The 20,048-nt window shown below is 40.4% G+C and overlaps 1 protein-coding gene across 1 annotated transcript in view; it reads right to left on the bottom strand.

Annotated features, from left to right (window-relative positions):
• Nucleotides 1–20,048, bottom strand: part of LOC308092362 (voltage-dependent calcium channel subunit alpha-2/delta-4-like) — a gene marked incomplete at its 5' end in the record, with an annotated part of 128,620 nt that overhangs the window by 5,268 nt on the left and 103,304 nt on the right. Inside the window, 4 exon segments of the mRNA XM_080438213.1 lie at nt 319–371; nt 2,575–2,650; nt 3,272–3,342; nt 19,384–19,446. Of these exon segments, the coding sequence (XP_080294339.1) occupies nt 319–371; nt 2,575–2,650; nt 3,272–3,342; nt 19,384–19,446 (263 nt within the window).

The raw sequence follows: 20,048 nt of genomic DNA, 5'->3' as shown, positions 1-20,048 counted from the left end.
ACGCGATGCGTTTTGAGCTTGTAGATCTGCCATTTTTGGCTAATGTCCCCCCTCAGAATATGGATGCTGGGGTTCGAGTGGTTTAAGGTCTGTCCCCGTTGTATGATGATGGTTTCATCCCCTTATAGGACTAGGGCGTCAATTTACGAAAAAACACAAACAGTTAAAATACTGAGATAAGAAGTTTCTGCCCGACAGCAACAACAATATATAGGCTTATAGCTAACTAAAATGACACAGAGACAGCTTGAAAGGTGTAAAACGTATAGGTGTCCCAGGTCTAAATTGTACATAACCACTTTCATGTCATGCACTTACATGGCTGCGTTAGTAAAGAGCCATCTCAGCAGCGCCAGGAGGCCATAGAAGGGCTGGGGGGGGGTGAAACAAACACACACAAACAAACAAACAGCAGATACAGTCATAAAACAAACACTATATTTTGCACTCTTCAAATGTTATTCTCTTTCCAGTTATTGCACTCGCTTCTGAACGTGACCTCCGCTCCGCTCCCTGTTATTGTGTCTACAGTTTTTTCATTAAATTGTTTCATATGGGTGCGTTATTAATCCATTAAGACCGGGAACGCATCTGTGTCATTTTAAGATTTCTTTGGGCTATTCAAAAATAACAGATATACAAGCTCATAGCGCGGCACTGAGTGCCGCGCTATGAGCTTGTAAATCTGCTATTTTTGAAAAATCTTGACAATTTGTGCAAATCTTTCAATATACATATATTTTTTAAAGCAAACATTTTTAACTCCGATCTGTGCTTCTGGGGGTCTCCGGAACAACATATTTTGAGATGAGGGTCCACTACCAACATTTTGGGGGTCCTTGACCACTGATATAACAACACAAGTTTAAAAAAAAAAACTGTTAGGATTTAGAAGACATTTTGTAGAATCCCCCAGAAGCAAAGATTTTAGTTAAAAATGTTCGCTTACCGGCTCTTAAAGGGTTAAACTGCCCCCAAGGAGACATGGAGTTGAATCCTATTGCATCGCTATTGTGATGTATTGCATCATATTAAAAACTAACAGCTTCAAAGTGAAGTGTGTAAAGACCAAAGAGACAGTTATGTCCTTATAATATAGTTCACTGCAAGCTAACTACTGATACAACAACTCATCACCATGTGTTCTGTACTGTACTGTGCTATTATACTGTATACTGTACTATAATATACAGCATTGGTTCTCAAAGTGGGGTCCGGGGACCCCCAGGGGTTCTTGGGGGGCTTCCAGAGGGTCCCCAGCAAAATGTGTTAATACAGCGTCACAAACATTTTAACCACTTTTATCCATTATTATGTTGGCTATTCAAAATTAGCAGATCTACAAGCTCACAGCGTGTCACGAAGTGACACGCTGTGAGCTTGTACATCTGATAATTTTAAACATTTTTGAAAAATATAGATTTTTCGGGAAAATGTGGATTTTTCTTTAACATAAATCTTCTCTTGTGGGGGTCCCTGGCACAAAAACGTTCAGATGGGGGTCTGCGGCCAAATGCATATAAATTTGGTGGTCCTCGACATGAAAAAGTTTGAGAACCACTGCTATACATTACTGTACTGTGCTACTGTATACTCTACTAAAATATACTTTACTGTCATATTTTATACTGTACTGTACTACTGTACTATACTGGCTTCGTGCCACGTTTCGAGCTTGTGGATCTGCTACTTTGGATGCTTTTTGTGTGACGCTGTAGTGTAGTGTGATCTAAGTATAGGGCGTTCATTTACGTTAAAAGGACTACACCATGAATTTTAACTTTTTCTTCTTTTTTGTGTGTTTTTGGTCTCCCCTACCTCTCTTCTATCCCCAAGAATACCCCACAACTCAGGCTTTCACAGCAAATCTGGGGTTTTCTGTAAATTGGTATCAAAACAGGCCAAACTGATTTGCACCCTGACGTGACGTCACGTCAGGGTACAATCCCTCCCGTTTTTCAGTTCCAACCAAAAAATAATAATATATATATATATTTTTTTTTCTCTTCTTTTTTTTTTTTTACTTTTTCCACACAGAACCAGGAGATAACATGCATACAAACTGGCCCAATAGCGCCCCGTGCCAAACAGGACAATGTGGTATTGCAGGTGAAAGTGCTTTATAAGCCAGAGAGAAGTTAGTTGGAATGAGTATATCTGAGGCTTGATTTAGGCTCAAACCTTTTGAAAAACGTTTGAGGGACATAAATAATATGATATTAAATATGATTTATTTTTGGGCGGTGTAGCCGCCCCTATAAGTGGGGTTGGGACACCTCATTAGTATTAGTTTCCTGCACTGTGATTGGCTCATTAGTAGACCCCTAGCTGTACTGTGATTGGCTGACTCTATTGGCTGACTCTATTCAGCACTGTGATTGGCTAGCGAGACACATGATGACATTAATAACCTATAAATAGGATTTTGCACTTCCAAAAATCCATTTTTTTGATGACCACTGTGATGACCACACCGCCCACTTCACACTGGGTGTGATTTTTTTTAAATTCATGGTGTAGATCCTTTAAAACACAAAAAGTCAGAATATGGAGACAAGAGGTTTCATGACTCACACTCAGAAGAGGACGAGCGCTGTTAGCGTGATGATGGCTGTTCTTGCACATGGCCTGGTAGTCAAACAAGGAAACCCTGGGAGAGAAATATTCAGTCAATAGGGCATACAGTACGTACAGTACATCCATTGCATTACTGTGGCAGGAGCAGTGGTGGAAAATGTACGCAAATGCTTTATTCAAGTAAAAGTATCAATACCACAATGCAGAAATACTCCGCTACAAGAAAAAGTCCAGTATTCAAAATGTACTTGAATAAAAAGTACAAAAGTATGGGCATCAAAATATACTTAAAGTACCAAAAGTAAAAGTACTAAAATGTTTGAAAATAGCAGCTCTACAAGCTCAGAACGCGTCGCGATGCGATGCGTTGTGAGCTTGTAGATCTGCTATTTTCTGCTATGTATAAAATAGGGCTGAAGTGGTTAAAGTATGTTTTATAATGTAATAATGTATATCTGCAAAGTAACTAGTAGGCCTAACTAAAGTTTTCAAATAATTGTAGTGGAGTAAAAGCACAATATCTGCCTGTGAGATGTAGTGGAGTAGAAGTAAAAGTACTGGAAATTGAAAATACTCCAGTAAAGTAAAGATTCCTTAAATTTGTACTTAAGTACAGTACTTGAGTAAATGTGCTTAGTTTCGTTACACCACTGAGCAGGAGGGTAAAGAAAAGTATTGATCAAACAGTTCATACTTCTTGTACATCCCCATCTTGATGAGTTGTGCCATGACAGATCCATCCACCTCGCCGAAAAAACGACCCACCTGGAAAAAAAGAACATTTGAAATGAAAAATCATTCTCAGAGAAAGACAAACATTCAGAGAAAGTGCAGATGGGTATTTGTTTGCAAGGTGATCCCTCCATGGAGGCCTGGTTGAGGGGGGGAGGGGGGGGGTTTAGGATAGCCAGGCTAGGCTTGACCACAGTCCCCCAAATATTGGATAGATGGAACTGGTTTAACCCATTCAATCCGGGAACACTGAGTCATTTTGGATTTCTTTGGCTATTCAAAAATAGATATACAAGCTCATAGCGTGGCACCGGGTGCCGTGCTATGAGCTTGTATATCTGCTATTTATTTATTTTAATCACCATATTTTTTTTTGCAAATCTTTGCACGCACTATATTGTTTTAAAGCGAACATTTTTAACTCCGCTCTGTGCTTCTGGGGGTCCCTGGAACAATACAATTTGAGATGGGGGACTGCTGCCAAATACATATTATTTTGGGGGTCATTGACATGGAAAAATTGGAGCACCACTGATGTAGCAACATACTGTTAGGATTTAGAAAACCTTTTTAGATATGTATTTGGCCGCGGAACCCCATCTCAAAATGTTTTGTTCCAGGGAGCAAATGTTTGCTTTAAAAATATATATTCAAAGATTTGCAACAACAAAAAAATCAAGATTTGCAAAAAAATAGCAGATCTACAAGCTCATAGCGCAGCACTATTTTTTAATAGCCAAAGAAATCTAAAAATGACACAAGATGCTTTCCCGGTTTAAATGGTTTAGTAAGAGTTGTGGTGGAACACACCAGAACGTTGTGTTCCATTACTGAAAATCGACAACAAAGGAAACATTGTGACATGGAGCTGTGGGAGGCAATATTCCATTAGACCAGTCTCTCTGCTTCATCTGGACACGTTTTATTTGATTTGTTTTGAACATGAGGCTAGCAAGAATCAGGAGTCAAGAATCAAGGGGCACAAACTGTGAAATGTTGGTGGGTGACAAAGACTGTGCTAACACAACACTATAACAACAAGATAATGATAATAATGCTGGTACTGAAATAAATATTAGAATAGAAAATATAGATTAGATAAAAGATAAAGTTAAAAAGTACAGATTAAGAACACCAGCGATGATGAATAATCTCTTTATGGCAAGGTATGGTCAAATACCTTTAGCAGCAACGGGGGATGTGCTGAATACGGTGGATAATTTCATATTGCCATTTATGCAAAAGGCATACATAATACTGTATATCAATTATACTTATCTATGTACAATGTGCAAGTAACATTGGGCTACTAGCTATAGATATTGATATTATTTGATAGTCCCGGAGGGCAGAAGCAAGGCTGCTTTTTGAGTGGCGAGTTACCGGTATGTCTGAAAGGAAATAAATATTATTCTTTCCAATGAATGCACACGCTGTTATGTATTTGCATGCACACATATTTATTTAACAGCACTATAATGTCCAGTCAAAGTGTCCTTGAACGAGACACAGCATCCATTAACCCATTAAGACCTGAGGCCGATTCTACAAAATGTCGGAAAAACAGTTTTCCGAAAAACGTATATTATTATATTATATTATATATCAGTGGTTCTCAAACTTTTTCATGTCAAGCACCCCCAAAATGATATGTATTTGGCTGACCCCCCCCCCCCCCTCATCTCAAAATATGTTGTTCCAGGGACCCCCCAGAAGCAAAGATTTGAGTTAAAGGAGTAGTTGACTTATTTTCTATCAATTACACAAACGCAATCCTAAGCCAATAATTTGATGATAATAATAAAGATGCTTATGTATCCGGTAGGAGACACAAAGGAGACTCTTTGTGTCTCCTACCGGAGACACCGCCGGTCATCAAATTATTGGCTTAGGAAGGCGACGAAAACAAAAAAATCTCCATGAATTCAATGCTTCATGGGGTGTGTAATTGATAGGAAGTAAGTCATTTATGGGGTGAACTACTCCTTTAGAAATGTTTGCTTTAAAAAAATGTATATATATATTCAAAGATTTGCACAAATGTTCACGATTTCTCAAAAATAGCAGATATACAAGCTTGCAGTGAGCTTGTATATCTGCTATTTTTGAATAGCCAACCAATGTAGCTAAAATCTACAATGACACAGATGCTTTCCCGGTTTTAGCGGGTTAAACGGCCGCAGTGTAAGAATGTAAAATCACACTGCGTGAATCAATGTCACTCGGAATGCTCCCAGACAAGGCAGGCGGGCTAGGCTGCTTAGCCGTAACCTTAACGCGTCTATTCAGAGCAGCGAGCACACAGCACTGTAGCCCATGAATTATTCAGGCAAACTTTTTGCTCAGCAGTACTATTCACACTTTACAAGTTCCTCTTCTTTTCCCTTTTCTCCCCGTGCGCCCGCGTGCCATTGCTCTCAGAGTAACAGTGGATGACACTTCATTTCAATATCGCGGAGGAGAAGAGAGAAAAAAAAGGGTTGAATTTCCCCTGTAGCCTTGGTTGTGGAGGAGACGCTGTGGCGAAACTCCCTTATGCACGCAGTTAAATGGTAAATGGTGCATTTAGGTAGTAGGGCCTTTCTCTTTCTAAGTGCTTTACAATGTGCATTACATTCCTGCCTCTCCTTTTCACAGACACATTCACACAGGAAACCATGCAGCTTGCTCAAGGAGACTTCCTCTACATTTTTTATCCCACAATTTTGTAACCAATTTTTTCACCCATACCAGTGCCAATTGCCTATGTAATCCTGGACACTACTATCCCTCTGCCAGCCTGGGGAGAGCCCAGAACTGAGCTCATGCCTCCTTCAATGCATGAGGAGCTAGCACGCCGCTTCTTGTCACCTGACAGGGGGGAGTTTCCTAGGACGTAGCGCGTGCCGTGGAAAGAACACGTTATTCCAACCAGTTCTTTTCCCCTCCATCATGTGCCCCGGCTGACCAGGGGGAGGCAGTTTAGAGAACAGGATTACTGCATGTTTTTTGTGAGAGTACCTACCCTAGGGGACACGGGGAGAACATGCAAAAATAGAAGATATACTCAAGCTCATAGCAGGGCACTGAGTGAGCTTGTTGATCTGCTATTTTTGAAAAATCTTGAACATTTTTGCAGATCTTGAATATATATACTGTATATATATTTTTTAAAGCGAACATTTGTAACTCAAGTCTTTGCTTCTGGGGGTCCCTGGAACAAAATATTTTGAGATGGGGGTCCGCAGCCAAATACATGTAATTTTGGGGGGTCCTTGACATGAAAAAGTTTGAGAACCACTGGGCTACCATGAATCTCCGTGATGCTCCGTTTCCTGACAGCATCTGGGGGGACGGTGCTGGAATCAATTCTGTTTGATTGATGCCAAGAGCTTTGGCCAACATACTGTAGCACCCTGTGGTTTACACATCGCTGTATTGGGTGCTGAGCAGTGGATAAGCGCTGTGCTAATGGATTAGACATCCATTGATCAAACAGACACTCATACAGGGAATGGACTCAGCAGGGTTCCATTTATAAAAGAAAACTAAAGGGAGGTTAAGCCCTATACTTGTTCATCTGACAAGAAGCTCTGCTATTCTTTTGCTATTTCTAGATAGAAATAAATACATAAATAATTCTGACAAATGTTGACACATTTTCAAAGTTCAACATCAGGGTTAATTTGGATAACCCTTTTTTTATTCAATTGTTAAACTGTGATGTTATCAAACATAAATATCGTTAGCATAATTGCCTACGTAATGTTTTGGGCAAATTGACATTTCTGCCTAACTCTCCTAACACTGCTGCTTCATTGTGACTTATTGCCTGTGTCCTCAGCCTATCAGAATGCTTGTTACATTCCAAACATGATTTAGGTAATTATGCTATGAGGATAACTTGTTTGACTTAGGCAGAAATGATTTTGAATGTAACAAGCATTCTGATAGGCTGAGGACACAGGTAATAAGGCAGGATGAATCAGCAGTCTAAGGAGAGTAGAGTTAGGCAGTTATAACTAAAGGCAGATAAATATGACTCAGGCAAAATGAGTGTGTTGACTTAGGCACTTTCTGAATAAGTCAAAAAGATGATAATTTTTTGCCTAATTTTCCTACAGTATGTACAATACATTTTTCATTTCTTCTTTCCTGAAAACCTTCAAAATATGACTTAGGCAATTATGCTATGAGGCTAACTATATCAAACTAATCAGTCTAATTCAGTCTGATAGAAGCAGGGATAAAACGTCCTACATCGGTCATAAAAACATTATTGACCTATACTGTACTTGCTCCCAAGGAGGGAAATTGGGTTTCAGCTCAAACCCAGCTGGTCACTGCGGAGCAGTTAGGGGGTTAGGTGTCTTGCTCAAGGACACTTCGACCAGTCATATTCCACACATTGCTGGCCAGGCCTGGAATCGAACCTGGGATAACTGGGGACTGCAGTTCTACCAGGCAGGCACTCTCACCACTCAGCTATGGATGACCAGAGAGTGGGAATATCAAAAGCAGAGGCATCGATCCCTCCCTAATATCCACCGCAACAGATCCAAACCCTGCATTTCGTTTGGTCATCAACGCTACGGTATTAACAAGCTAATCTAACAAACTGTCTCTCCAAAACTGTTACTTTTCAGGATTCAAAAAAAGTAGCCAAAGTAGCCGCGTTTCGAGTTTGTGGATCTGCCACTTTTTTTGCCACCGTTTTCCTTTCTAAATCTAGAGTAGCCAATCATTTGTGTACCCCCTTTTTCTCCCCAATTTAGTCGTTATGCCAATTTATTCCTCCCCACACACATTTCTGTGTTGTCACTGCTGTCGTATCCTACTGACTCACGTACCAGTGACCACACTGGGAGGACGTAGGGCCTTTCGTCCTACTCCTCCCGCCCAACACGCCCGTTGGAGTACGTGCAATGACCAATATCACCCTCCCAGCCCTGCTTCCCTCCCCCGAACACGGGCCAATTGTGTTCGTAACAGACGCCCGACAAAGCCGGATGCACCACGGTGGATTCGAACCCACAACCTCTGTGGTGGTGAGCAGGGACTTTATCAATGCGCCATCCGAGCGCCTTGGATCTGCCACTTTTGATGCTTTTGTGTGACGCTTTAGTATGATCAAGTAGGAAAAAAAAAACATGAAAAAAAGTTTAAACATGGACATAAGGGGTTTCTGCCCCGACAGCAACGAAATGATAGTGAAGTTACAGTCATGTTGTTAAGGTGACCCATTTCTTGAAGTCAGCAGTGCCTCTATTTCTCCAATGATTAAATATTTACCGTCCACTGCTACAGTACTGTAGGTGCAGTCTGTTCTCCAGAGTCCCATTCTGCTGGAGAAAAGGGATACTCCTCTCTCTTGGCGTTTACACAAAACTTTGTAAAAAAAAAAAAAAAAGAAAGCACGATCCTCAGCAAAACGTCGAGGTACCATTTAATCAGAATATGTGCTTAGTAAGGGGCTGCTGGGGATGTCTGACAAATATTGAAAAATGAGTGTGTTTATACGGCAAAGTATATGGACTCTTGGTTTGGTTTACTAAAATATTTGTTTTAGAAGTTATTTTGCTGGTCATTGTGTGTGTGTGTGTGTGTGTGTGTGTGTGTGTGTGTGTGTGTGTGTGTGTGTGTGTGTGTGTGTGTGTGTGTGTGTGGTGTGTGTAAGTGTGTGTGCACGCACGCACACCCACGTGCTTGTGCATATGTGAGCTACACCTCCCCTTAATGACACAAAAACACTGATACAGCATTTCTCCAATGTCATCATCACAGCATCATCATTCCTGTCCAAAAATATATGTTATTACCTAACACCTATATACATTTAGCTGGTGATTACAGTCATCCAGATTCACCTTTGACCAGTGGTGGAAAAAGTACTAAAACATTTTACTTAAATAAACTGGTAGCACTTGCTATGCATCCCATGTGTATAACGCATTATACACATACTTATAAGGCATTGTAATCTGCTACCAAAGTATCAATACTGCAATGTAGAAATTCTTTGTTACAAGTAAAAGTCTGGAATTCAAAATGTACTTGAGTAATAGTACAAAAGTATTGGCATCAAAATAAACTTAAAGTCCCAAATCCAGAATGAACTATTTCAAGTTTTCAAATGTATAAAAATCATTTGAAAATAGCAGATCTACAAGCTCACAATGCGTCGCGATGCGACGCATTGTGAGCTTGTAGATTGGCTATTTTGAAATGGCAGAAATGTATATAGGGCTGAAGTGGTTAATGTATGTTTTGTAATAATAATCAAAATCTACAAAGTAACTAGAAACTAAAGTTTTCAAATAAATGTAGTGGAGTAAAAGTACAATATTTGGATCTGAGATGTAGTGGAGTAGAAGTAAAAGTATTGGAAATTGGAAATACTCAAATAAAGTACAAATACCAATTTTTTTTTACTTAAGTACAGTACTTAAGTAAATGTACTTAGTTACTTTCCACCACTGCCTTCGACAACAACTCCATGAGCTATCCTATCCTCTTACTTTTTAGTCCACAATTCATTTGGTGCAAAGCACCAAAAAACCACGACACGTTTGCAGACAGTCAGCACTGGTGGTGGCTTTAGTGACCAAGGACTGCCTGACCCCTCGGCCGGCCTATGGGGAGGACATTCATCATGTTACCATGCACCTCTCTCTGGTGGGTGCTTTTCAACGCCCATTCGCCCAATGACAAATAGTTTGGACTTCTCCCATAGGGAGTTTCTACAAGAAGATTTGCTGTATTATTGTTGGAAAGCACAATGAAAATTTAAAATGGCAGCGATTCCGTCTCCATGCGAACTGCTGCATTTTTATGGCGTGGCGAGTGTCTGAGCGTGTCTGAGTGTGTGTGTGTGTGTGTGTGTGTGTGTGTGTGTGTGTGTGTGTGTGTGTGTGTGTGTGTGTGTGTGTGTGTGTGTCTGGAACTAATCTCACAAACTGCTCGACTGATCAGCGCCAGGGTTGCCATGTCTGCTTATTATAAGCGACTTTGGGCTTATTTTTCTGTAAAGTTGCTTGTAAATATCGGTAGTTGCGGGTTGCGGGTTTTTTTTGTGGCTTGTTTCTAAAGTGTAACTTTGCTTATTTGGATTTGCTTCCTAACGTTGTTTAAACCAGTGGTTCTCAAATATTTTCATGTCAAAGGACCCCCAGATTAATATGTATTTGTCCACAGCCCCCATCTGAAAATATTTTGAGCCAGGGGCACCCCCGTCCCTTTGTCTTGTTAAAATGTTTCAAAAATATTCCACATTTGTCACATTCTTAAAATAGCAGCGCTACATGCTCACAATGCGTTGTGAGCATGTAGAGCTGCTATTTTCAAATAGCCAATGTATGTATAGGTTTAAAGTGCTCATGTGGCCTATAGTCGCTTCTTTTGGGCTTGTTTTCATAGACCTGGTTGCTTATTTCTCTCCCAAAATCTGGCAACTGTGATCAGTGCCAAACTTTGTATGCCCGCTGCCAGAAAGACACAGAAGTACCTCCACTAATGTTCCTTCTTCTAATATGTTTTATACTTCTCCAAGAGGCAGTGGTGGAACTAATATTCACGTTTCAAGTAAAAAGGGCTGTATTAAAAACAAGTATTGGCATCAATCAAAGTAAAAGTATTACCTGAAAATGTATTTTTTGTTTATTAAAGAGCTGGAGAGACGAGGAGACCCTTTGTATTTACTGAACAAACACTCTATAGCTGACACTGAATGATTACTGTAATAATATAGATAGAGCTTGAACCTTTTCAACAAAAACCTTTTTGTTTTAACCCAAGAAAATCACCTAACAGCACCTTTACTTTAACACTTGACAGTGTACAAATGTAACCAAATGGACCTGCAAAGGCCCATTTGTTTACATTTGTACACTTGTCAAAGATACAAATTGATAAATTAACACTGAGGATTCTACTGTGTAAGCAGGCTGGATGGGGGCTGTCCTACAGACAGGAGCTTTCAGGTTCCATCCCTATACGGAATTATAATGCTGTGTCCTACTGTACATCAGTGGTTCTCAAAGTGGGGTCCCCCCAGGGGTCCTTGAGGGCGTTCCTGAGGGTCCCCAGCAAACTGAGTTTAAACATTTAAAGGAGTAGTTCACCCAAAATATTACTTGTTTACTATTTGTCAAATTATTGGCTTAGGACTGCGACAAAAACTAAACTATCTCCATTAATTCAACGCTTCATGGAGAGTGTGATTGATAGAAAATAAGTACATTTTTTGGGGTGAACAACTCCTCTAAGCACCTATTTTGGCTGTTAAAAAATAGCCGATTTATGCGTTGCGAGCATGTAGATCTTCGACAGAAGATTTCGACAATCTTCACAAATCTTCTCTTAGGAGGGTCCCTGGCACAATATATGTTCAAATAAGGGGTTCTGCGTAATAATACTGTAGCTATCAATGTGGGGTCCTTGACATGAAAATGTTTGAGAACCACTGTCCTACATGAAAAGAAAGTTTATTAGCTTACTTATATACAGTAGTACCTTTATCGAAAGGATAACCCCTTGAGATGTATCATCTCGTTTTCGAGGGGATCCTTACATACGTTACCGTACTTGCTTCACTGTGGATAAGAGCATCAGCTGAATGCTTGAAATGTAGACGTTGATGGATCAACGGGACGCTGCGTCCGCCAGCTGAAGCACTTTAACATATATAGGAGTTAATGAGCATGTTGGTGGGCTCTGACATAATCCCTTGTATTATAGGGCTCTTAATGGGCCATGTTAATCTGCCCTTATGTGCCGAGACTCTTACAGTCAGGCTGATGGCTGCTAACCTACAGTATAATGCAAAAGCAACAACAAAGCCTGTAACAGAGAGGACCTCTGTTACTATGTTTGCACATGTAATTTAACCCGTAGTATTTGAACAATATTTATAATTATAATTATTTGCACAGCATATGGGCACTTTGGGTATTAATTTGCACAGTTGTATTTTGCACACTCCTGATTTTATTGTTGATTGAATACATTTTTAACCAAACATTTTGAATTGTGTTTCCTGTCATGTTGAGCAGGCCACTCAGCTAATTAGTTCCACCTGGGGACATAAATGTCTAGTGGTAATCAGGATGGGCAGAGCAATGCAATCTGTAGAGTAGGAATGAGTGCAATAGACTTAAGTGCAATATGTTTAGAAGTGTAAGATATGTAATGTTGAGTGACGATTGGAATCTTAACAGTTACTGTTCAAGTTGAGCTATTCTGTCCAGTATAATTGGGCTGGACCAAGTCAGAATGGCAGAGGGGGGTTTCTGATGTGTTTTATAGTTGTTTATGTTTGTTGTAATAGTGAGGAAAGAGTATTTTGTCGTTCAGTGAGTTTTAATATACTTGTGGGGGTTACGGGTATTTACATATTTATGGTGTGTTTATTTGGAGATTGTATGTGTATTTATGTATTCATTGTATGCTCTATTTATGATATCGTCGCTGTCCGGCGGGAACCAACTCAATTTTTCCGCTTTTGCATTTTTTTCCATAAATCAGGGCCATTGAACACCCTTTACGTCTGTGTGTTGATTAAAAAATTATTGAACCAATGAAAAGTATTAAAAAGTGCTTCTGACAAAACCAGCTAAATCCATTGGATCCTCAAACTTTCTGCTAAACCAGCTAAGTTCACCAAAGGGGGGTGGAGTTAGCTGGTTTAGCTGACTCCAGGCTCCACCCCCTTTTGACCTCAAACCTCATTGTGAGCTTGGAGGTCCATTCAGTTGTTCTTATCAATGATGAACAAAACCTCCTAAACATTTTGGAGTTAGCTGGTTGCTGTCGGACAGCAGAGATATGCTAGATTTAGAGTGCACCCCTTTTTAATGGTATAGTCCAGGCTGGCTCATTAGCTCAGCTGGGCATAAAAAGCTGCCACTCTTCACCCTCGCAGATCTTATTCAACTGGCAAGTGGGCCACTTGCCAGTTGAATAAGATCTGCGAGGGTGAAGAGCTACAGGTGGTGTTCTTGTACTGTTTGTATTTTAAATGGTGAATAAATACACCTTCTGGTTGCAACCTACAACATGGCTCTGTACTGATTCCAGCCGAGATGTGTCCTTTGAAAGAATGTTACACACAGCATGCGTGTGTAACCTTGTGTGCCTTGTGTGATTGCAGTGTGTTTAAATTCGACTGGGTCTCCTCCCACTCATCACTATCTTATATCAGATATCAGATTCAGATATCAGATTCAGAACAGTGTGAAGAGGGGAGCTGAGCATCACTAGTTGGTTGTGATAAATCACTGTCCTCTGCACAAGCTTGTATTTGTTTGTGTGCAGATGAGGTGCTGGCTGGAGGGATTTGCTGTGGGGGGGATGAAAATCTATGCCTCTGCTTTTGATATCCTTGTTTTATCCCTGCTTCTGGTCAGCATCAATTAAATAACATGCATTTACTTTTGGGAAATGTAGACAAGTATGATGTTTGATATTTATGTTTGATAAAATCACAAATTTTACGTTAACCACATTAACCCTGGCATCCCTATTTTGGGAATTTATAAAGTTTCACTTTATGTTTTAAATAGAGAAAATGGCAGATCTACAAGCTTGTACATTGGGCTGGCCTCCTGCCAGCCTGCTTACACAGTCTTATTATATGATCTAAAATCCCCCTATGGGAAAAGATTTCACACCTCGAAAGCAACACACATTTAGTGAGAGCCGCTTGTTACACTCTCATGGGCGTTCCTAGGCATGTAAAGATTCACTCAACTCACAATACGATTCCAATCACTTTACTAGGTTCACAATACGATTTTTCACGATTTTAAAAATTTCCAGACAAATGACCCCATTTTTTTATTTTTATTTACACAAATCTAGTATTTTCTTTTAAATAAAAAAAAAGAACACTGTGTTTTTCTCTAATCCTCTTTTCAAAACAGTAGCAAATGTATCAATTCTCGATTGCGCCCTAGCTGCTGTTGGCATCGCAATACATTTTTTATTAAATTGATTTAAATTGTCACCAGTTTGAATAGATTGTAATAGATTTACGATAAATCATTACATGCCTAGTCGTTCCTAATCCATTTTCAAGATGCCCCACACGCACACGCGCACACACACACACACACACACACACACACACACGTACGCACGCACGCACGCACGCACGCACACACGCACGCACGCACACTCACACACACTACAATAGTGATAAGGTGGAGCATCAGCCCGTCTTCACTAATGCGCCCCGGCAGGGATAAGAGGCAACAATGTGAGCTGTCCAGATGTTGTTTATGATACCTTATGAGAGCCCAGTGGTGTGAGTGGCCATGCAGGGCCACCAGGCCTTCTGTCACTCTGAATGACACACAGCATATGTCACCAGTGGTGGAAAAAGTACTCCCATTTTGTACTTAAGTAAAAGTATCAATACTGCAATGTAGGACCGCTAGGCCAGCGGGCACCCCAAAATTGTGCTTTCATCGTAACAGTGGAACGAATGAATAAAAATTACATTTATTGTTTGGCCTTTCAGGCTTTGAAGTTGTACAGGGCAGATAAGACAATTAACTTAAATACACAAAGAAATGACTGACATTATTTATACAAAAAAAAAGAAAAAAAAAAGGAATTAATTTTTTTTTACATGGAAACGACTTTGACGATTATGCAAAAATAATTGCGATTATCACAAATAATTGCGATTAGGCGATTATGTAATAATTGTGACAGCAGGCCTAACAAAGAGTGAGTATTGCAATGTACTGTAACAATCAGCCATTATAAAGAACCCCTGCATCGCTGTGACAAATGATAGCATATCGCTCAAACAATCCTTGATCGATCTTCCTGTCACTCTCTCCGCGAGGCAAGTCTGTCACCATGTATGATGATGACACCCTGTCACCACCAAACACTTTACCGAGTACCATGAAATATAATAATCATACATCAGCTGGATATTTAACCACTTAACAGTGGTTATCCATGAATTCAAGTCTCCATGGGGTGACTAATCGATAGATGGGTGAGCTATCCCTCCCTTTAATATAGTCTTACCACACTTTCATTAACCACAGTCACAGTGAGCTACAGAGAGCCTTGTGTACAACACAGTAGAAGAACTGTACCAAGCATAATGATGAATGGTGTGTGTGGGGGGGCTACGACCAGCACAACCATATATTTCCCTGCAGGCCTTGAACTGAATCGCAGTGGTGGAAAAAGTAAAATACTCTGTTACAAGTAAAGGTATTCAAAATTTACTTGAGTAAAAGTACAAAAGTATTGGTATCAAAATGTACTCAAAGTACCAAAAGTAAAAGTACTCATCATGCAGAAGGTCCCACTTCACAAGTTTTCAAATGTGTAAAATGTATAAAAATCTTTTGAAAATAGCAGAGCTTTTAGATCGGCTATTTTCAAATTGCCAGTATGTATACTGTATATAAGTGATTTTGTAATAATAATCAAGATCTACAAAGTAACTATTAACTTAAGTTATCAAATCATTGTAGTGGAGTAAAAGTAACACCACTGATGATGAATGGTGTGGGGGGGCTACGACCAGCACAACCATATATTTCCCTGCAGGCCTTGAACTGAATTGCACCAGAACCCTCTCTCTCTCTCTCTCTCTCTCTCTCTCTCTCCTCTCTCTCTCTCTCTCTCTCTCTCCTCTCTCTCTCTCTCTCTCTCTCTCTCTCTCTCTCTCTCTCTCTCTCTCTCTCTCTCTCTCTCTCTCTCTCTCTCTCTCTCTCTCTCTCTCCTGCTGCTATACCCTGTAATCCCATCAACCTTCCTACTGTCCCCAAACTGCAAAATACTGTATATTTACGAGCAGGGGTCTTCAACATTTGTCAGGCCAAGGACCCCGGCCTGAGACCCCCCCCCCCCCCACTACATATTGTATACAATTGTGTTGCAGATTGTGTTGCTTTTTCATAGATTTCATAGACGGCTACATAGACTGGTTTGACAGCACTATCATCAGTGTATGTTTATGTATGTCTTATTTTGAGACATTTAACCACTTAAAACCCTCAATACTTAGTGAAATGTACCTTTCACGCTCTACTTAGTCTGCTTTTTTCCCTCTACACCAAACCTATTTGCCACAAATAGGAGATCTCCAAGCTCACAATGCCTCGCAGCGCAAGGCATTGTGAGCTTGTAGAGCTGCTATTTTTAGCTAAAGTTCTCCTCAGAATAGGGATGCTATAGGGTTTGTGATGGCCACACCAGCAGACACACAAAGTTGGTAAAACATGGTGAACACTTGTCTTTTTTGGGTTATTAATATAGTTCATATTTATTTTCAGCAAGCTACATTCTGCAAACCTAAAGGACTACACACAACTGGTTAAATGACATTGTTTATTGCAAGTTTGGTGATGAAGTTATGGACTGGAGTGTACATCCATTAAGTTATATTTTGTCACGGCCAAGTTGTTTTATCAGGAGTTATTTAATTTGTATTTAAGTTTATTTTGTTTTGTTGAGTGATCAGTTCTGAGGAGTGTTGAAGTTAAGATGGCTGGCCATGGAAAGCATAGACATATAAAGGTAGACGCCTCATTCGGCTCTGAAGCGTCTGTATCTCGGGCGCGCTTCCTGCTTCCGCAGGGCTGCCGTGTGCGTCACACACGCGGAAGTTCGGTAGGCCAATCAGAGGCAGGTGGGGGCGGGTCTTTTTGTAACCCAGCTCTTAACCCTTTGAGAGGCAGCAGCTGACAGCTGTGCGCAGCATCTAGTTAGTTGGAACTTGGCAAACTCCACACTCTATTTGTGAAATTCAAATAAGAGACATGGTCCTTTTTCATATCAAGGTCCATTATTTATTCAGCATTTGAGTCACGGAACACCGTTTGATAAGCTTTAGCCTCTCACACCCAAAACGTAGAATATGTTATCGTTCGATAAGATGTTGTCAAAATAACAATTGTTTACGTTCTCTAATTGTGTACTTGTTTAGTAAGTAATGCAGATGTTTAACAATTTGACTCTTGACAGTGTGAAATGTTATACTCAAGATTTAAAGATCTATAAGGGTCCATTTGGTTATTATCAACTCTCCATCATTTAGCTGGGTACCACCTGGAACCCCCTCAATGACCACTGGTGGTTCCCGGACCACTGGTTGAGAACCATTGCACTGACAAGTCCCGGAAAAGACGCACTGTGATTGGCCAGTAGTCAACGCACTGTGAGCGCTGTGATTGGCCAGTAGTCACTTTGAGTGACAGGTTCCCTGCGGAAGACGGAAGAGCCGCCGTGTATTGCGATACAAGTCGCCCCAATGAACTGCAGAGGCCAATGAGGTATCTAGGTTTCTAATATCTATGATGGAAAGGCCCAGCTGCTTCACAGGTGCTTATAAGGAGCTGATTAATAATTGGACTGCACCATGTCCCCAGTGCATATGGGGAGGGGCAGGGGTTTATTATGAGTTTAAATCTATTACTACAATTGTGCAGAAATGTATTTTAGTTGTATGTAATTTCTTTATTTAATATGAGTTAGTGCTGTAGTGGATTATGTTTGTAGTTACTGTAGTCTGTTTAAATGTTATTCTTTGTCTTCCCCTTTGTGTCAAGAGTGGATTGATCACCCACTATATATGTTCCCCTCATGTCTCATTTTGGTTAGCTCAGTTTTGATGTAAGTTCAGAACTGTCTGTCCTCTTTTGTTTAGGGCCTAGACTTAATGTCTCGTCTTATTTTAGTGTGAAAAATAAAAGACAAAAAAAAGTCATTTTAAGAACATTACATAAGTCTCCTGGTGACTCTCTTGCCGACCAACTCTGGTCCCTTACAGGGTTCAAGTGGTAAATGTAAAAAAATATATATATCCTATCACACAAAGATTTGGTGGCCTCCCCTGTAGTAATTCTGAGGACCCCCTAGGGGTCACGGACCCCCTGTTGAAGACCCCTGTTTAAGAGGATTGGGCTGTACCCACTCGCGCTACAGCGGAAAAATGACAGCGCCCACACTGGTTGTTCCGCCAATTAGCGTGCATACATACATACCACACAGACAACTAATGCTTAATTCATGCTCCCGTTGTACTTCGTCAGGCTGAACACCGACTGCAACAACATTCTGGATTCCAATCCAGTTAATTAACTGTGTCACATCATGTTATACCATCTCTCTACTTGCTTTTTGCGAAGTTATTCAACCTTCTGCATACCGTCTCCTTCGGGTAGAAACCTAATTATGTCCAAAACTGTAGCTTTTCAGGATTCAAATAAAAAAAGTAGCAAAAGTAGCAGATCTACAAGCGCAGAACGTGTCGCGGTTTCGAGCTTGTGGATCTGCTACTTTTGATGCTTTTGTGTGACACTGATGAAGGTCACGCAACCCTAACTTTTAAAAGTCACATCAAGAAGGTCTCCAACACCGTCAACTTTAACTTGCAAAAGTTCAAACAAATTAGGCCTTTTCTAACGGTTGGAGCTGCCAGGACGTACTTGCACTGTATGATCTTCTCTCACATCGAGTACTGTTTCACAAATTGGTCTTGCACAAGTGTGACGACACTCATGCCCCTAGAACAGCTTTATAAAAGAGCCATAACGGTATTTCATTAAAAAAAGGTACCATCACATAGGTACCAGCATCATCCTAAAAATCGGGCATCTGTACAAGGGCCGTCACCAGAGGGGATTGTGAGGTGCAGTCTAGACGCAAGCCTTTGCACAACATTCCTTTTCAGCTCAAGGAAGCGCAATTTGGAACAATATTCTGTACCCACTAACTAACATAAGAGAGTGTCCATCCATTACATCTTTTAAGGTCCAACTAAAAGGATGGATCATGGACAATCAAACATGTGAAATTTTTTAAATAGGCTTAAATGTATACAAATAAAGTATACAAATAAAAATAAAGGTCTAATAGACCGAAACGTTGTTGTATTCCCATTAAATCTTTTTCTTGCATTTGAAGACAGTGAGTGGGACTTTTTTCGTGCGTTGGGGCCCTCGTCTGGTCTTCTCCTACGCACCTGTCGCCTTTGTAGGTGTGCGAAAGACTTGCTTTTTACTTATAATAAGCCAAAAATGACAACATTTGTATTAAAAAGCATTCAAAGGTTGTAACACTTACGTGATTCCTTTCTTTGGACAGCACGATGAAGCCGTTATTGTCCACCAAGAAGCAGTTGAGATCCTTGGAGACAAATGAACGTAGTAAATAATATGTCTAATGAACACACTAAATCAGGGGTCTTCAACATTTTTCAGGCCAAGGACCCCTTAGCTGAGAGAGAGAGAGAGAGAGAGAGAGAGAGAGAGAGAGATGGGACCCCCATCACTACATTGTGTACAATTGTGTTGCAGATTAAACTTTTTCTTCAGCGTTGTGTAAATGAATGTTCTTTGTTTATTTCAGACATTAAACAATACTTAGTAAACTTGACCGTTGGCTCTGTACTTGGTCTGATCCTTTTTCCCTCTACACCAAACATATTTGCCGAAAATAGTAGACCTACAAGCTCACAACGGCTCGCAGCGTGAGCCGTTGTGAGCTTAGATCTGCTATTTCCGGAATAGGGATGCTAGGGTTCAAGTGGTTAATTTTATAATACAAAACAAAATAAGTTCATATCACACAAAGTTTTTCCGGCCCCCCTATAGTAACTCTGAGGACCCCCCGAGTCCCGGGACCCCCTGTTGAAGACCCCTGCAGTAAATAATATACAAACTGAATATAGTTATGCAGTTGCTCTGACTTCAACCATTGCCTAACAATGCCGGTTTGCGCTGGCTTCG

Source organism: Gymnoscopelus braueri (genome assembly GCF_963280865.1).
Source record: "Gymnoscopelus braueri genome assembly, chromosome: 9".
Classification (NCBI taxonomy): domain Eukaryota; kingdom Metazoa; phylum Chordata; class Actinopteri; order Myctophiformes; family Myctophidae; genus Gymnoscopelus; species Gymnoscopelus braueri.
The sequence above is the reverse complement of the archived record's forward strand: the minus strand, read 5'-3'. Positions and strand labels throughout refer to the sequence as shown.